The 15,055-nt window shown below is 38.6% G+C and overlaps 1 protein-coding gene across 10 annotated transcripts in view; it reads right to left on the bottom strand.

Moving 5' to 3' along the window:
- LOC113006752 (DNA (cytosine-5)-methyltransferase 3A-like) overlaps window positions 1-15,055 on the bottom strand; it is a 92,990-nt gene that overhangs the window by 41,502 nt on the left and 36,433 nt on the right. For 6 of the 10 annotated variants that reach the window (XM_026142905.2, XM_026142909.2, XM_026142910.2 and 3 more), the window contains exons 4-6: window positions 6,376-6,499; window positions 6,021-6,058; window positions 5,799-5,915 (exon numbers count right to left, since the gene is read on the bottom strand). The exons of 3 other annotated variants lie outside the window; for them this stretch is intronic. In XM_026142905.2, coding sequence (XP_025998690.1) covers window positions 5,799-5,915; window positions 6,021-6,058; window positions 6,376-6,499 — 279 coding nt within the window. Of the gene's footprint in view, window positions 1-5,798; window positions 5,916-6,020; window positions 6,059-6,375; window positions 6,500-8,100; window positions 8,474-15,055 lie in introns of those variants that run through there. One more of the 10 variants, XM_026142911.2, reaches the window with a different exon arrangement.

Raw genomic sequence — 15,055 nt, 5'->3', positions numbered from 1 at the left:
GTTTCCATAATAAGCAGGAAATCTGGATGCTGATGCACCATCTGTCGCAGCAAGCCTACTTTGGCAGTTGACTATACAGTGCTAATTATAAATAGAAATGACGACTTGGATATAAAAATATATTTGACACCACATAAAAATGTACCAAATAAATTTAGTAAGATATTTAAAGTCATACACACACCAGGCTGAGTTTTTAAAATAAACTCCTGTTTTAAATGTCCCAAGATTTCAGGGAAAGTTATAGAGGATGTGATAATGTTGTAAAAAGAGGAGAAAAATCGAGACGTATATTTAAAAGTAAAGGACAAATGGGTGGGACATCAAGAGTACAGCTGTTTACAAGTACTCAGGATCTTTAAAGAAAACACTTCTCTCTTATAATATAATATAATATAATATAATATAATATAATATAATGTCTACGTGGATTGTATGGAAAGCTTAAACTTCAACAGATCACAAATATCCATGGACTCACCAGTCACTTTCAACTTTTTAAGCCTACAGGAAGGGTTCATTGAAAGAAAATGTGATGGGGCTGCAAGGCTACACAGGAGGAAAAAAAAGACACTGTTTCACACAAATGTTTATTACATCTAAATTGCACTACTGGTACACTTCAGACCAATGTCAACCAACTATCTTTGGTGGACAAACAGTGCATGTGAGTCTACGGGAAAGGAAAAGATGCTATTTTCACTTTCACTGTGTCAACTGTTGGGTAAATGCTGCTGCAAAAAGCTTGTAATACTGAAAGGAAACAGGTCATCTTCCACAAGCCAAGTCGTGGAGGGGAAGTCCACTCCCCTCCAGTGTAAACAAACAAACTCTGCAGAGCAGAGCAGGGTGACTGCAAACACAGTAAAGTGATGAAGGCCGAACAGAAAGCCCAAAGAGGTCAAGTTAAATAACATAATGACACACTGAATGCTGACAAGAAAAAAATCTTTCCAGATGTCAGTGTTTTGACCCAAAACAGACAAATGTCCACCCCACACTTACGACAAGTTCCAACAAGTATAAGAAATTGCTAACACTGGACAAACGAGGCAGAATAAAAGCAAATCACAGTAAAGAGCTCTCAGACAACACTTGTTCCAATCAAAGCTCAGTTGAATGTAATAAGCTAATTATTGTTATTCTTACAGTATTATTTAAATACTGTGCAGGGTTTGTGTAACATTATGATTTTAAAGACATTTTTATACAATTTTAAGTGTCAAACTGGCTGAAAGGTTTTGGCTGAAAAAAAAACTAAACAATTATTTGGAGGTAAGTGAATTTACAAAGATCCATTTCTCATACTTGCTAGCAGTTGCAGGTGTAATCTCAGTTAATGTAGCTGGACAAGAACCTCTACAAAGAACACAAACAAAACTAAACTAACCTAAAAGAACACAAAACTTCAATATAAATACACACACACACACCTTGGCCAATCAGATCATGAGAGGACAGCTGAGGGCCACTGGTATTGATACCAGTGTCTACCATGTGCATCCAAGGTGTTCAGAAATCATTACTGTCTACCTCACCTCCTCTAGAAAGGCAGAAAGCCTCACACAGCCATCTGTTGCCAATAAAGCACCAGATTTGTTCCGGAAGCGTTGGCACAAAAAAACCCTAAAACGTTTCAAGAAGGCTTTTCCAACTGTTTAGACTGGAATGACACACACTTGCAATTTGCAAAAAGGACCAAATAAAGTCCCTTATTGATAAAATATTTTCCTGTTATGTTTTTGCTGGGGACACATTGGAAAACTTTTGCTTTTACACAGTAAAATGTGTGAGGCCAAATGTATCCCAGACCACCAGTGACTGAATCGCAACATTTACACTTATGGCACTAATCTGACTGATCAAGGTGCATTTTAAAGCCAAGTGTAGCCAATTTAATTGAACAGTTAGCTACTATTTGAACTTGTATGCTGCACACAACCTTTTGTTCAATATGTAACACTTAACCAGTCCATGAATTAGGCTTTAAAACATTTAGTCAGGAGAAGTAGAAGATCTCAAACCATTTGATCCCTATCAGGCTGAGCCTTTTGTTAGTTTTACTTGCAGGTGTGTACTTCTCTGTTTAGTTTGGATGGGGCGCATGCTGCTGTGCAGACTGCAACTACAACTAGAAAGGCTGAAATTGATCAAGAACCTAGAGTGATATGTGGGCTGGATTAAAATTCCAGAAGGCCAGATTTGGCCTGTGTGGCTTGATTTGGACACAGGAGGTTTTGTCTTACAATTTTACTAATTTGAACAAAATGAGAGAAACAAAACACTTTTGCTTGAGAGATGAAAATGACATTTGTGAATAAATAACCAGCCACAAGGAAGAGTCAGACTCATGACTTCTGATTCTGGAGATAATTTCTTACCCCACTGAATTCTGATGTGTCTGCACCACAGGTTTTTAATGGTGACACTGGGTGTCTGAGAAGTGATAGGTTTGGCGGTACTAACAAGCAGGCCCCCCAGTATAAACGGAAATGGCATAAAAGCATTGTTTTTACTCAAATAATGGAAGTCAGGTAATTGCAGTCTGTGTCTTTGGAGTGTCTGTTGTGTGCTGTCCAATCACAAGGATTGTATAATGAAGTAAACCGTCAGTCACATGGTGTTGATCATGAAAGGCCACAAAGAAACCCCAAACACGCCCCAAAACATGTGGATTTGCTTTTATCACAATAATAATAAATAGTTCCCATTTCTGTATAACTGTATATCTCAGATTTCTGTAAAGTTATTTATTTCATATTCTGTATAGTTTTTCATATTTATATCCTGTTCATATCCTGTACATAGCTTGTACTCACTACAGCCTGTACATACCTATAGTTATAGAATATTCACAACATACTTCATACCGTGTACATTATAACATACCATAATAGACCCATTTCTGTAATATACTTACACATCTATATTATTGCTATATTGTAATATATCTATATCACTAAAGCACTTCTGGATGGATGCAAACTGCATTTCGTTGCCCTGCACCTGTGCATGTGCAATGACAATAAAGTTGAATTCTATTCTATTCTATTCTATTCTATTCTATTCTATTCTATTCTATTCTATTCTAATATAATCAATATTTCTGGCTTTGTGAGTGAATGTCGGACTAGACCACTAACATCTGGCTGTCTATGACTATTAGGTGCAGTTTTTGCCCTCAGGTCCAAAGAAAGGTTTGGCTGAAATCAAAAAACCAAAAAACAGGGAGCTGCAGAAAATTTAAGACTTTCTAGAAACTTGTAGTGTTTGAAGATTGACATTTTTAAGACCTTTCAGACCTGCAGATACCCTGAATTCTTGTTTTATATCTCAGGTTACCCAAATAATTCAATTCAATTCAATTTCTTTATTGTCCCACAAGGGGAAATTAGTTTAGCAGCAGGAGGATAAGAACAAACAGAACAATACTATAAAACAATAATAACAATAATAATGATGGAAAATTCAAGGACAATTATTTGCCATTAAGGAGACAAGACGCAGTAGGGATAAAAGAGACCTGGAGTCTTTTAGTCCTCCTCGGAGGTACTCTAAAATGGCGGCCGGAAGGCAACAACTCAAACTCACTGTGAAGTGGATGGTTCACAAAATTAATAATAGAATGAGCCTTTCTAAGCACATTTCTATTGTAAATGGCCAAAAGTCCATCTTGCCAGCGCCCTGAAATTTTGCTAGCAGTTTTTACCAGAAGTCCCAACCGATTCTTATTCTTCACCGTCTGGTGCATAACACATGTACATTTATGATTTGAATCTAACCTCTGACCTTGATGCTCCCCTCAAGGAAGCATTAATAACGTCCCCCTCAATGAAACATATGGCAGTGAAAGAGCCTACAGGTGGATGCCAGGTGTAGGCAGCATCAGTAACAGCAAAAGATGTGTAAGAGAAGGTAAAGGATGTCAGAGTGTGCCATGTGGGTGAAGTCAGCTAAAGGAATCCTTGCCGTAATGAAAAAAAAAAAAACAGTCACAGGAAATCTTTGGACTTTTCTCTCATTTTTATTTGAGTAAAATAAAGCCCCAATTCCAAAATCAATTGGAACGCTGTGCAAAATGTAAATAAAGGCAGAATTCATACGATCTGCAATTCTCATAAACCCATATTTTATTCATAGTAGAACATAGAAAACATACCAAATATTAAACACTTTATAACACTCTACTATCTTTTGAAAAGAATTTAGCTCATTTTGAATTAGATGGCTGCAACATATCTCAAAAGCTGAAACAGAGCAAAAAAAAAAAGGATGAAAAGTCAGAGGTACTAAAAAGAAACAGCTACAGGAACATGTTGAATTAAATAGGCTAATTATCAGTAATATGATTGTATATAAAAAAGAGCATCTTATCATCAAATCATCAAAAGATCATCAAAAGATTCAGCAACTTGGAGCGATCTATGTGCACGAGGTACAAAGCTGAGCCCTGAGGCCACATTGCATTAAAACGGGTTTGATTGTATCATGGAAATCACTGCATGAGCTCAGGAACCGTGCCATCCAGAAATTCATATTACATCTCTATCACATGAAGAAGATGCTATGTGTGAACATGATTCAGAAACAATGGCATCTTCTCTGAGCCAAAGTTCATCTAGAATATACTGAGATGAAGTGGGAAACTGTTCTGTGGTCAAATTTGAAATTCTTATTGGTAATTATGGACACTGGAACCGCCAGACTAAAAAGGAGAGGAAGCATCCAGCTTATTTTTAGCAATCAGTTCAAAATTCTGCATTTCTGATGATACGATACGATGCGATACGATACAATACGATACGGTACGATGCGATACGGTACGGTACGGTACGATACGATACGATGGGAGAAGAACATCCAGAAAGGCAGCATCAGTGCAGAAAAACATATACAGGTTTTAGAGCAACAAATGCTCCCATCCAAAGACTTTTTTCAGAAAGGCTTTGGATGCTTCAGCAAGACAATGCTATACCACATATTGCAGCTACAACAGCATGGCTTAGTTTCTCAAAGAGTGCTGAACTGTCTGCCTGTAGTCCAGACCTTTAACCAGCTGGAGACATCTGGCATATCATGAAATGAAAAAATACAATAAAGAAGCCAGAGGACTGTTGAGCAGCTAGAATCCTATATGAGACAAGTATGAGACAACATTCCTTTCAAATAGTCTAGCAGCTGGTCTCTTCAGTCCCAGATGTTTATGGACTGCTGTTAAAAGAAGAGGGGATGCTACACGGGCCTTGGCTTAATTTTTTTGAGACGTGTTACTGCAATCAAATTCAAAATGACTTTGATATGTTTTCTATGTTCTACTGTAAATACAATATAGGTTTATGAGATTTGAAAATCATAATATTTACATTTTACCCAGCATCCCAACTTTTTGGGAATTGGGGTTGTAAAAGTTAAACAGACACAGAACACATGGAGTTCATATCCCCAACATATAAAGTGAGACTGTAAATCGTGACAACACTCAGAGCAATATTACTCAGCACGCAGTTCTGTCAAGGTTGATTTAATATCTAAAGGGGATTTCCCTCTTTCTCTGGATTACTCAGCATCGCACAAAGCGAACCACAGCTAATTTCCACTGTAGTTTGGTTGCTTTAAAAGGGCATCCCACATCTATAAAACCAGTTCAAAAGTTTATAAATCTTCTTGGTCCACCTGTAAAACTTTTACAATATATAGGACAAGAAGTTCCATCAAAAATATTTAAGGAGCATATTTGCTCTAACTGGGCCCCTAAATAAACGTATATCAGTGTAAATACGAGCTTTTCCGTTGCTCACCTCCATCTTCCAGCGGCTGAGCCATTCTTCTCTCTGTCTCCTGCTGATATAGTATGGATCTCCAGCCTGAAAAGTTACTCTGGGGACTGGCCTTCTCCGCAGCCTTCCAGTCTCTCCCTGCATGTACACAAAAAGCTTGTTATATATTGCGTATACCATGAGAGTGATTGATTTAACCATGTAGAAAACATGCAAAATTGCTGCAGACACTTGTTTTCTCACCTCTCTGGGGGAGTCGCAGTTTCTGTCATCTGGCTCGTCTGCAGGGGAAAAAAAGTTACAGGAAATGGCTCATTTGTACAGGTTTAACGAGAGATTTAATGAGGATGTAAAGACGTGGTTTTCATCACTTTGCCCCAGTGTACTTATGTACAATTACCATTCCCTTAAAAGCTGCAACATGGAAGTTCTTTGAAAGGTAAAGTTTTAGATAAATGAATTACACAAAAGATAACATTTGTTGTTGTAAATAAACTGTTTAAAGTTTTTATACTGAAAGAAAATTAGCAGAACTTTTCCAAATGCTGTTCAATCTAAGGTAATAATCATATATGGGCAAAGAGCATTAAAGCTGTACCCTTATTCCTCTCCGCTGGCTCTTGTTTCCGACGCCCGCGCTTCTTGCGAGGGGAGGGTGAAGGCGCCGGCTCCTCAGGCGGAGTTGGGGGGGCGTTTGCACAGGGGTCAGAGGTTGCCATCTCCTGGGAAACACACAGTGCACAGTCTAGGTATGAGAAAACTGTTGAACGCCCTCGTCTACACCCATCAAAGGGTTCCACAGACATAATAATCATACACACACACACACGTGCAAGCTCTATACCCACACATAAAACAAATGCCTAAAAACACACAGTCAAAGAGCTACTTCAAAACTGCACACACATATTAGTCTACAGAGGGCATCTGCACAGGATCACTGTAATAAACACCCCCAGGTACCATTAAAACACACACAAACACACACACACCTTTGAGGTGACGATGGGGGGGGGGGGGGGGGGGGGGGGGCTGTACTGATGTGAATAACAGTGCTAAATGATCCTAACTGCTCCTACAAGTTTAAATGTATATATATTTACAGATGCATGCCTAATATTAAGCACAAATTTAAAATGAATTTACACTGCAAAATATCAATATGGCAATACTCGTGAATTATGAACTCAAACAATCTTCTGCCTCTAGTTCAGGGGCTAATCCATTAGCTGACCAGCTTTAATAATGCTAAACCAGGGGACACAGCAGGGTTTTTTTTTTAATATGTGTGTGTTTGTGTGCTGCTAAAAGATTTTATAGATCGTTGGTTAAAAAGTGCAGAGCCAGAGGTGAATATCAAACTCAAATGCTACGCTAACTCTAGCTTACGCTAACAGGCATGCAAAAGCTGTAATGAGCGGCTGAGGCGGCCTGTAAAAGTCAGATAACGCAAAAAGGTGACTAAAAGGGCCTTGGGACACATTAAAATACTCCAGCACACACTTTTAACACTTGCAGTCAAACAGAAACAAGGCTGTAATCCAAAGTTACATTTCTGATGGCCTTACAGCATACATAATAGCTAAAATGTACTATTTTGCTTTAAATGTATGCTGTTGCCCTTTTGTAAAATAACAGTAAAGAGTTATCTACATTTATAGACCACCAGGTTCTTAGACTTAATGTGGGATCAAGCAGGGTCTCCAGACTCCATATAGTGACAGGGTAGCACTTTATATTTGTTTACAGAGTTAGAATCAAAACTAGAGTTATAAAAGTAAAAAAAAATGCTTTAAAGATTACTCATAATACTTCGTCAGCACTTATTAAAATTAAATCAAATGCTAAAGGGAGAACTATTCATAAATATAGTGTTTAATAGACTTAATTAATTACAACAAACACATCAAACTCACACTACATAAATCAAGCCAATCCACTAAAGTCAACCACTTTGGTCCAAGTGGTTGACTTTAGTGTGAAACTTGCTATTTGAAATAATACATTTGTGTATTACTATAAAAAGCATATTAAAAATTGTGGATATCTACTGATAATAATACATTAGCTAAAATGAATTAAAAAGATGTGAACAAAACACGTGGTATGAATTAAACAAGCTGAAAATGATAAAAAATTAAATTAAATTAAAAAAAAGTTAGCACACCATTGTCTATCCTGTGAACCATGACGTGCCCTTGATGTGAGCACGTGGCCTTTAACATTTATCATTTTAACCCAAATATGAAATTAAAGCTGCATTAAACAATAAAGAAAACACTAAACCAGCTCCTAACTTTTAAGCAAACAACTGACTACTTACACATTCAGCAGAAACAGAGGAATCTGGGTTTGCAGTCATCTTTTTGGCCACATGTTGAATGCAAATTCATTTCAGCCCTGGTTTGGTCCACAGACTCTTGAGAAAAGTATCTGGATGTCTTTGGGTTGCTATAAGTGCTCGCCGTTCTTCAGCTACTTCGCCTCTCCGTCATTTAGCGCTACACAGAAAGTGTAAAGCCGGCTTGAGTCAGCTGGTTATACACTTCCTTTTGCAAGAGCAGGTGCACTGGTTAAGCTTCACTGAACCAATCCTACGACCTGATTGAAAAGCAATAGGTGGATATTGCTTAATGCAGCTTTAAAGATGTGCTGATATTTATATGATAGTTTATAGTGAAGAAAAAGGCCACAAATGCGCTGCAAGCAGGCATAAATGCATCGAAAAGCAAGCTATTTTTAGCACAGTGGAACTTTCACCTTTTCAAACAACTTCTCTTTGCACTTCCTCTTCTCTCCGAATCTATCGTCGCCTTGATCTTGACTGACAGACAGCCTGGAAAGTACCTGACTTTACTCTACAGCTGACAAACTTTAAACTGACTGTGTATACATTGCAGCAATCCAGCTAAGGGCAGCTTTTAGTTGGATGAAACGTTTGATTACACCCAAGAATAGGCTGAGCAGAGAACAGGATGTAACAAACAATAAAACAATGGTGCACCAAAATAATAGAATAAGCAATCACACTACAGCAAATTAATACATGCCAGCTGTGTTTATGTTTTACAGATGTACAGCCGAAGTAGCTGCATGTATTGTTGAAGTGTAAGATGTGAAAATAGGCAAATACCTTTTGTAGAAATCTGTGTTTTTCCTGTATATAAAAATTATAGAATCTACCAAAGAAACAGTAGGATTTTTCATTATGATTTGAAAGTACAATTTTGCTTATCAAATGGCCAGAAATAAAAAAAAATGTACAGACTTTTGATAAGACTAATTAAACTTAGTTATATGCAGACCAGTTGCGCTTATGTGCATCCCCCAACCCTACAAAAAGGCCCAATCCGAGCCAGTAAAAACCCTGGAAATGTGTACTGCAGGTATTTTTGCTTAAATTGAGCAATTAAGAGGAGAAATGTCAAAACTATGCACAAGTCACATCAAAGCACACCACCCAGATTTCCCCAATATTTTTATGTTTTTAAGTCCCGCACCCTCCTGTTGTGAAAAATTGCAATACATAGTTTGTGTTATCCTAGCTGCCAGATCATAAGATACAGTCAATATACACATTTAATACCAACACAGCTTGGCAACCAGATTGAAAGGGAGTCCTCACACACTGGGAATATACAACCTGAGGGCTATAACTACCCCACGACCTTCTCCATCTGACCCTGAGTGTGCAAAAAGCAAAACAAAATAACCTCCCAGAAATCAGTGCTCAGGAATCCCAAGGCAAGCCTGTACTGCTTTACATAACTAAAGACAAATTTCAGTGTTTTAAGTGTATGTCTATCATTTTTCATGTTAGCAGTGTTTTCATTGCAACCTATAAGTGGAGATGAGTGCAGCTATCGATTGTATGGCTTTTTTTTTTCAGTACGATGCTCTAGAAACAAATTCTGTCCAGCCTTAAGTTTGATGCGTAATGAATTAGCTGCAAAATAGGCATTGAAATGAAAAGGAATCAGTAAATGTGGGTTGAACCATATATATAATTATTCTAGTATGGATCACAGAATTGCAATTTCAGTAAAGTTGGAAAGATTCAAAAACTCTATTAACGCTATTTGAATCTTCATACAGGTGCATGTTCATTATTTGAAAATTAAAATATACATTAATAAATGAAGACATTAAAAAAAGGCTTATCTCCTAAGAAGTCATCTGTAGCAGTCAATATACTCTGTTTTCATTGACAACAAATTAATTAAGTGTCCAATTACTAATCAGAAGCCGCATATACACAGAGCTTTTGCATGGAAAGAATGTAATACTGCTTAAAAGCCTAGCTACAATTTCTTAAATCACATTTTATACAGTAACTTTAAACAAATTAATGTGACCATATTTACTGAGTTTGCAATTGGGTGATACAACAGAACAAAGTAGCAAATCTACACAGAATGGCTGAATCTTATGGCAGGATCTTAAGAGAGCTGTGCATAGGCGAATGCCTGCAAACCTCAATAAAATAAAGCAACATAGCAAAGACACGCGGGCCAAAATTCCTCCACAGCAGATAAAGTAGACTGATAAAGTCATACTGAAAATAATGACTTAATTTGTTGCTGCTAAAGGTGGTTCTATAATCATGGGGGCGTACATAGTTTTTTTAATCAAGTATAAGTCAAGAATCCTCTGAAAACATTGTTTTACACAACTGTGCATGTTCTTGGGTTGTTGTTTTTTTTTTTTAAGTGTAGGCTTTGTTTTTCAATAATTTAAGCTCATACCCCTGTACTGTAACACACTCTCACAAGTTACATTCACGTCTTAAATGCTGTTGACCGTCTTTGGCACTTTACTGCAACCATTTGCATTACTGTCATACCTGCTACCGTTGGTCATTTCCACTACTGTCCATGTACAACTCACAAGCTGGTCTATCTACTTATTTATTTATCTATTTATTATCTTTCACATCTGCACTGCTGTATATAGATTTCACTTTTAATATATATTTCCCCAAAATGTGTCCTTTATCTCTTTTAATTCTTAATTCTTCCTCACAGTCAGGTGACACAAAAATGCATTAGTGCCATTAATTTATGGCACTTTTTAGGATATCTGTGATAGATGTAGAGGTATAATGAACACAAACAAAATGACCACACTTTGTACCTGACATTGTTTCCCTTACTCATTATAATCAGGTAAAGGTTGAGTGTTTTCTGGCAGATTTTTTTACTTTTATATGAGTTGATCATATTTATATGACTGCACATAGGAACTCAACACCACACGATCTTTTGCTTGCTATTTTAAATGTTGTGACCAAAATTGTCATTTTTATCCACCAACCACGTGTCATGATACTTTTTTGTCAGACATGCCAACCACAATCTGTTCGCAATCCATCTGTGACCTTTTTGTGGTCTGGATGCAAAACGGAAACACCAAAAGAAACCAAACGAAACTCCACATGCACCAAAAGTGAATCGAAAGGTCTGGTTGACATGCATAGTCTGACTGAGCTAAGAGCCAAGCAGTTTAAATAATTATAGTTTAGCATAACCTAAGATTGAATCTAGTTATTATAGTGCAAGGAGAGTTTCATTTTTTATAAAAAACTGAGGGGGATTTTCACGTTGAAGCACGTTAAATGTTGGGAAGTGTTCCAATATAACTCTGTAGTCCTACTGTCCTTCAAACTACTTTAATCTACAGTAACACACAGACATGCATAATAACCCACCAGCTGCTCCACACATGGTTGAAGCAGAGAGGAAGAAATGGGATCAAAATGAGGGAGGAAATAGGAGGAGGAGGGGGAATACTATCTTAACTTAGAAAAAAATACTGACCAGCGGGAAAACAAAGCAATGAAATGATGAAGGAAACAAAGACAAAGGCTAATTTAATCATCCATTAAACCATCATCATTACTCTAATATTATGTGTGTACAGGCGAGAGTGTGGTTACTTTTGATGGAAGAGAACAAGTGGAGAGAGAGAGAGAAGAAATTGAGGCTTTCTTGACCCATCTCTGCTCTATATAGTTACTGACAGCTCCACCCTGGAGATCCACACAATTCCTGGTCAGACTCCACGGTGTGATTGTGTATTTGTGCTTTTCATATTTGTATGTCCTGGTGGGGACTTTAACCTGAGTGCACACCAACCTTGGAGGACTTGTCTCACTACAGGGAGCATAAAGTAAAAAAGCATGAAGTAAGGAGAGCCTTCAAGAGAGTGAACACCAGGAAAGCAGCAGGACCAGACGGCATCCCAGGTCGTATCCTAAGAGACTGCGCATACCAGCTAGCTCCTGTGTTCACTGAGATATTCAACATCTCTTTATCTCAGTCGGTGATCCCCACATGCTTCAAAGAGTCCATCATTGTTCCTGTCCCGAAGAAACCCCACCCTGCTTCTCTCAATGACTATCGCCCTGTAGCCCTCACCTCAGTAGTGATGAAGTGCTTTGAACGCCTGGTCAGAGACTTCATCATTTTTTCACTACCAGACACACTGGACCCACTACAGTTTGCTTACTGTCCAAATCGTTCCACAGACGATGCCATCTCTCATCTCCTCCACACATCACTCACTCACTTGGACACTAGAAGGGGGAATTATGTTAAAATGCTCTTCATAGACTACAGCTCTGCATTTAACACCATAATTCCCTCCACACTCACCACCAAGCTGGAGCATCTGGGACTCAGCTCATCTATGTGTCAGTGGATCTCCAACTTCCTAACTGGCAGACCACAGGCAGTAAGGATGGGCGGACATGTCTCAGCCTCCACCACTCTCAGCACTGGAGCCCCCCAGGGGTGTGTTCTGAGCCCCCTGCTGTACTCTTTGTACACATATGACTGTGTGGCCACTACCAGCTCCACCACCATCATCAAGTTTGCTGACGACACCGTCGTGGTGGGCCTGATCTCTGATAACAACGAGACGGCCTACCTGAAGGAGATTAGGAATCTGGAGAACTGGTGCCAGAGGAACAACCTCCTTCTAAACGTCAGTAAGACAAAGGAGCTGATAGTGGACTTCAGCACTAAGCAGGAGAGGAACTACCAGACCCCTGTCATCAACAAGTGCCCAGTGGAGAGAGTGGACAGCTTCAAATACCTCGGAGTTCACATCACGCAGGACCTGTCATGGTCCTGTCACATCAACACCGTGGTGAAAAAGGCCCGACAGCGTCTCTACCACCTCAGACGCTTGAGAGACTTCCAACTGCCCTCCAAGGTGCTCAGGAACTTTTACTCGTGCACCATAGAGAGCATCCTGGCGGGAAACATCTTAACCTGGTTCGGGAACAGCACCATGCAGGACAGACGAGCTCTACAGAGGGTTGTGCGGTCAGGTGAGCGCACCATCCGCTCCGAGCTCCCTGACCTGCACTCAATCTACAGCAGGCGGTGCTGGACCAAGGCCAGAAAGATCGTGAAGGACCTCAGCCATCCCAACAACAGACTGTTCTCTCTGTTGAGGTCAGGAAAGCGATTCCGCTCCCTGAAGACCAACACAGAGAGACTGAGGAGGAGCTTCTTCCCGCAGGCGATACGGTCTCTCAATCACACCACCACACAGTACTGACCCACACATACAGTTCTTACACACACACTGGACTTTCTGGACTTTGGTTTTGCACAACACTGGTCACTATATTCTTCATTTCCGGTTAATACTTGTACAGCTGCTGTTATTGTGTATATATTTATTTATATTTAGATTTCTTCATACATTCTTATATAGTTCTATATTGTGTATTGTGTATTTTGTTGTACAGTTATTTTATTTTCAACTTTAATTTATATATTTATCTTTATCTTATTCTTCCCAGTTAAATTTACCCTTCATTCTAATTTGTGTTGTACAGTTATTTCATTTTTAACCTTAATTTATATTCTATTCCTTCCTAGTTAAATTTACCCTTTTTAATTTTTCATATTTATTTCCTATCTTATTCATAGCCTTTTCCTTTTTTGTTTTCTTTAGGTCACGAGCAGTTGTCCAAGCATTTCACTACATATCGTACTGTGTATGACTGTGTACGTGACAAATAAAATTTGAATTTGAATTTAAAACTTCAGGGATGTGTGTAAATAGTCAATTTGATGATGATGCATTGTTTATCCATTGCAAGTCGGCCAAATAAATGCTAGCCTATACATCAGGGGTGGCCAACTCCAGGCCTTGAGAGCCGGTGTCCTGCAGGTTTTAGATGTATCCTTGATCCATCACAGCTGATTTAAATGGCTAAATTACCTCCTCAACATTTCTTGAAGTTCTCCAGAGGCCTGGTAATGAACTAATCATTTGATTCAGGTGTGTTGACCCAGGGTGATATTTAAACCTGCAGGACACCGGCTCTTGAGGCCTGGAGTTGCCCACCCCTTCTATACATAAAAGCTCTCCTATGTCTGCTTACGTTTCACATTACTAACAGAAAAAAGTAAAGCCCAGAGGATGAGTTGGCTCCAATAGATAACTTCAAGTTTAATCACGAGTTTTTAGATGAATTCTTATAGGGGCTACATTCCCATGCCAACTTATGCTGCACACCTACAGTAGGTTATGCACGAGATAAGACAGCAGCAAGTACAAAACCAGCTTAATGACCAGTCAGTTCTGTGGAAAAAGGCGTTACCATTGGTGGAAAAGCCTGTGGTCCTAAGTGCACAGTTAGAAGAGGGGTCTTTTTGAGATAGTTTACAGTTTTGACTTTCTCTGACAAAAATTAATACGAGACAGCAATTCTTATAAGCAACTTTATTCCTTGCTATATTTTCCTGTTGGCTGCAAAGAAGGTTAAACTTGTTTTATAAGTGAAAACAGGGCACTTAAGCCTTTTACTTGCCGTCTTATATAAAATGTAGGTAAGTGGTTTGATGTTTGTATTTGTATTTGTTATTCTTTCAGCTTTTTTCACTTGTTCTTAGACCACTGCAACTGAAAGAACAACGCTAAAACTGCCTCACAAACAACCACACACACACACACACACACACACACACACACACACACACACACACACACACACACACACACACACACACACACACACATATACATATACAACTTAATTGAACATGCAGTTGTAAATTATATATCAAAAAGGCTGTAATCCAAATCAGTCTGTTAACTTTGATACGGAGTAGGCATGTCTGTTGACTTTCTTTTCTCGTTTCAATAAACTTTATTTATAGAGCACTTTTCCAGTCTTACTAACTAAAGTGCACAGAGCACACATACTCTCACACACTTACAGACACACACACATGCATATAGTACTTTTAGTACTATAT

This window comes from Astatotilapia calliptera, chromosome 15 (assembly GCF_964374335.1).
Source record: "Astatotilapia calliptera chromosome 15, fAstCal68.1, whole genome shotgun sequence".
Lineage (NCBI taxonomy): Eukaryota > Metazoa > Chordata > Actinopteri > Cichliformes > Cichlidae > Astatotilapia > Astatotilapia calliptera.
The sequence above is the reverse complement of the archived record's forward strand: the minus strand, read 5'-3'. Positions and strand labels throughout refer to the sequence as shown.